Raw genomic sequence first — 4,674 nt, 5'->3', positions numbered from 1 at the left:
TTTTTTTTTTTTTTTTGAAATTCACAGTCCATTAAATTCTTCCCCTCTCTTCTTTTAGCAAACTTGTAACATCCTTTTATATCCTTTCTTAACAGAAGGAAATTAAGCAAACAAACCAGTCTTTTGCCTTTTCTTTCTCTGTTTCACTCCCCCTTCTTATTTTATTTATTTATTGAATTGCCATATATGGCCAGTTAAAACTGCTGCCGGACAGTAACATATCCCGGATGAGGGTTTCGATGGGGGTTTTACCTACCAAACGGACGAAAAACAATTGCTCTATGACTGAGGAGGAGACGGTGCGGAGGGAAGGGAGGCGAAGCAAAAGCTTTCCGAATCGCGTCGGCTGGTTGGGGTACTGGCTCCTAACGTATTCTTCCAAAGCACACTGAGACTTTTCCTGCAAGCTTTCCACATGGGCTACATCAGAGAGACCACAGGCATCTGGAAGAAAGTTTAAAAACAGGAGAAGAAGAAGAAGAATTCAGTCATCAGATTAAGAGGTTTGAATTGGGTCACATGAGGTGTGTGCACAGAGCTCTGTCAAACTGCCCCAACCGGAGTTGGAGCAAATGTCTATGTACTGAAAACTTAAGGAGAAAGAGCAAGAGACTGAAGAAGTGTTTGCTTTAAAATAAAACATAGCTCAGTGTGCTACAGGCTTTCACTGCCTGAGTCCTTAGCCTGGGTCATTGAGAGGCCCAAGCAAAAGTGCATTGGGTCTATCTGGCCCAAGTCAGTAAACAGAAGAAACCAAAACTAGCAGCACTCTTTCCCCTCCTCCTCTGTAAATAATAGTTTGGCTTATAATTATATAGGGGTTTGTGGGGGTTGGGAGTGGACAACCTGGCCCAGTCCCGAGTAATGGCGTCCACGATCCAGCCTCAGATTCTCCCCAAAGAGGGCGACTCATTTTTCTCCAGTCTTTGAAACTGATTTAAGTGGCCCTTTAAAACTGATCTTGTCAGTTTAGCCTATTGAAGGGCAGCCATGCAAACTGTGATCTCTCTGTTCATTTGAGCTGTTTCTTTTTCCCCCTTTTCTTCTCTCTCCCTTTTTCTCCCACCCCCCTTTATTTTTTAAAACCCAGGTCCCTCCAAGAAGCATCCCCCCTCCCTGTTATCTTCAGGAAAACACTCTTCTTTTTTGATATGTGAAAATACAATAAGTGCCTTTGAAATGAGAAGCTTCTTAGTAAAGGCGGTTCAGGTTGTGACCTGACCTTTCAGGGCTCCCCAGACAAGACTGGGGTTAACACATGCATATTGTGAATCATTAAAACAGATATTAGAAAATCAGCACCACCACCTCCACCCCAAGAACCAGAACACACATGCAACTTCCTCATATGTATATCTAGGACTCTGCATGTCTACAGAATGTAGAGGTGTCTGTGGACAGGAACTAAAAGATCTGTTTGCATAGGACTCCTTCCCTCTGCATCCTCGGAACTGTGTGTCTCCCTCTGAATCAGATAACAGGAACCTTTATCTCTTTGTGAGGCGATTTGCATTCTCCACACAGGCCTCCACATTTTGCAAATAGTCATAAATTAAACTGTTAATGACAGTATGAGGCATTTTTTTTTTTTCCTTGAAAGACCAAGGGTAAGGCTAAGAGCTAGCAATGATATCAAGAAATTAACAACTACCTCCATCGTCCAAGAAGGTGGGCTGGGTGTTGTGTTGTGGGACGGGGATGAAGGTGGCCATGAGGTAGGGAAATATCTTGCCTGCATATCTGCAGCAGGCAAACGTTCTAGATATGAGGGGCTCTTGAGAAAAATAATCCCTATCCAAACCTCTGCAAACAGCTTCCCTGCCCAGACACTGGCCTTTAATTGATTACCTAAGGACTTCCAAAGGCAGAATTTGGGGTGGCTGTGCGGGGAGATTTTATGTGGAAAGCAGCAATGTACAAGACTTAGCAGTTTGAAGACTCAGAACCTGCAAGCCATTCAGCTGATGACTTAGTTCCCCAGACTTCTTTCAAATAAAGAAAAGATTGTGGACCTCCTTTATGTTTGCCACATAAACTACACATCTCTCCTCGTTTCCTGTTACAAGCTTAAAATATTGTAGTGGGTGACTAGGTTCCAAGCCCTGCTAACGTCCAAATGTCTGTTATTCTTAATCGGAAACCCCTTTCCCCTCTCAGCCATGACAAAGGGATCAGCTGACAACTTAGTATAAGAATGTGAAAGGGGGTTGGTGATTTCCATCCACCTGGGCTATGCTGAACTCAACCTGGAGGCAGCCAAAAAGCTCAGGTGTGGCCCAAAATGGAAAGCCAGACACTTTCAAAAATCATTTTGCCTCAAGAGTTAATTAATATCAGATCTATTACTCACACAGGTTAAACTACATGCAAACTAATTAGATTGCATAATGCAGTCAGTGATGGTTTTATATCTCTAGCAACATCCATATCCAGCCCAAGTTGGCATACACTTTGGGTTGTTTGAAAATTGCCTTAAGTGTTTGCTTGGGCAGGGGAAGGAAGAGGCCAGAGTCTTCAACCTCCTGCAGACATTCTAAAGAGTTATGACGGTCCCTTTCCTCCTCTTGCCCCCTTCCTGACAGATCTTTTCCCCTCTCCTGGCAGTCTGCATTATAGTAAGAATATGATTTTGAAAATTGCTGCCCTCAGATTGGATTTGCCTAGAGCTCCAACTGCTACTGAGTTAGCAGGCAAACTTTTCCTCTGCAGGGGCAAACTTGCCCCTGTAGAGACACTGTCAGGGCTGCTCCAGTGCCCAAGGGCATCTCCTAGAGGTCCAGCCAGGGTGCTAGAGAAAACCCAGGTCTAGAAAAGATTCCCTGGGGCCCAGCAGGCCCAGGGGACCTGGGCTCAGGAAAGGGAACAGGAGAGGGCATCCCAATCTGGATACTGCAGGTAGGGGAAATAGGCAGCAGAGGCTGCCCTATGGCCCATTTGGGGAATCTATCTGAAGCATCCTTCCTGCAGTCCAGCCTTCCTCTCCTCTCCCCAGGACAGGCCTGGTGGTGCCCAACAGCTATACAAAGTTCCCACTTCAAGTTGCACTCAACAGTTTGGCCTTTCAAGGAGCAGTTTGGGTTTGCCCTGGGGACTCCCAAGTTCTCTGGGCCCCAACTCTGGGCTAGGAGCCCGTGGGCACGAGAAGACAGGGCTCCTTCCTACCTGAGGTGAACAGGACTATGGCCTTGAGGCAGCTGTACTCGGCTGAGTCAACGTGCAGCGCCTTGAGCTTCTCCACTTGCTCTTGGAAGATCCGTATGTGGTCCATAAAGGCGACCACCCGGTCGGCGGACATGGGCGAAGCATGCAGGCCGGCGGCGGCCAGGAGCGGGGCGACATGGAGGGGCATGGAGCACTGCGCCGCATTCAACACAAACAGCTCGCTCCAGGTGAGGCGAAGCAGGGCCACCTGGTCCGTGATCTGCAGGTCGGGGAAGAAGGGGATGTTCCGGGCCCACTCGACGGCGCTGAAGAGCATCCTGGCGGCCAGTTCGCAAATGTTCTCGATACCCATGATGTTGTTGGGCTGCATGCATTGGCTGCCGAAGCGCGACGTGGGATAGGGCTCGGCGCGCAACAGCAGGGAAATATATCCGGACAGGTACGAGTGGCAGTTGAGGGGTCCCCGTTGGTCAGCGCGAACTGCCCGTGGGTCGGCTGGGTCGGCGGCATCCTGCCCCTCTGCACCGCTGCGGGGAGGAAAGGAGACACTCCACAGTTAATGACCAGCCTCAGTCCCCAGGTTCCCCGGCGGGGTCTGCCCCAGCCCGACCCCACCTGACCCAGGCCCTGAGCAGCGCAAGAACCAGGCAGGCCTGCCACAGACCTGGAGTCGCCAGGCTCTTGGCACCATTTCTTTGAAACCACCACCCAGGCGAGCTCTGAGGGTCAGAGGGGCACACTTGCCTCTGAGGCCCGCTCAGGGCTGGTCCACCGAGGACCCAGAATTGGCCACTTTGCCTCGGGGTCCCCGGCGCTGTGGGCGGGATGTAGCATTCTGAGGGCATCTTTCTTCTTTACTGCTAAACAGCTGATATTTCTTATTGATTGGAGGAGAGGGAGCGGGAGGGGCGAGTCTGGGGGGAGGGTGAGACGCTTTTGCAAAAGGCACGAGGGTTCACCCCAGACGGCCTGTGGCCACTCCGGAACGACTCTCCCACAAACCCCGAAGCCCCAGCCCCAGCCCGGCGGGGAACCCCAGTGAGAGACAAGCAGAGAGCGCAGATCTGGCGTCTGTCTAATCAGTGTGCTCGGAGAAAGAGACTGAGGTAGAGGGCGGAGAGAGAGAGGCCGGCTTAAGGAGAGAGGAAGCCGGGAGAGGCAGGGAGCAGGCGGCCGGCACTAGCGGAGCCTGGGCAGGGCCTGTAAGGGCCGGGGAAAGCCGGCGAGGCTCGGGCTCAGGCTGTTATCTGATTCCGGACCTGGAGAGTCGCTCTCGCAGAAACACAAAGAAACCCCGGCGTTGGCTCGCCCCAACCCGGAGCCCGCGCCCCGCGCCGAGCGCGCCATTGGCAAAGCACCGCTCGCGGCGCTCGGCGAATTTTATATCACAAAGACCCAACTCGCGCAGAGCGAAAGCAGCCGCCCAGGGCCCCTCGCCCACCCTTTCCTACTTCCTATCGCGCTCTCTTCGTTTCAAAAGTGAAAGGAAAAAAGCAAGCAGAGGTTTTTTTT

At 51.1% G+C, this 4,674-nt stretch overlaps 1 protein-coding gene across 1 annotated transcript; it reads right to left on the bottom strand.

The window, feature by feature from the left end:
* LOC108524163 (COUP transcription factor 2-like) lies at window positions 1–3,995 on the bottom strand. The gene is given in 4 exon segments (XM_017865136.1): window positions 1–444; window positions 3,163–3,618; window positions 3,621–3,689; window positions 3,907–3,995. Coding segments are annotated over 3 exon segments (783 nt in total). The 5' UTR covers window positions 3,673–3,689; window positions 3,907–3,995; the 3' UTR covers window positions 1–169.
* Window positions 3,996–4,674: the final 679 nt, after the last annotated feature.

Source organism: Rhinopithecus bieti, unplaced genomic scaffold (genome assembly GCF_001698545.2).
Source record: "Rhinopithecus bieti isolate Rb0 unplaced genomic scaffold, ASM169854v2 scaffold_82111, whole genome shotgun sequence".
Lineage (NCBI taxonomy): Eukaryota > Metazoa > Chordata > Mammalia > Primates > Cercopithecidae > Rhinopithecus > Rhinopithecus bieti.
The sequence above is the reverse complement of the archived record's forward strand: the minus strand, read 5'-3'. Positions and strand labels throughout refer to the sequence as shown.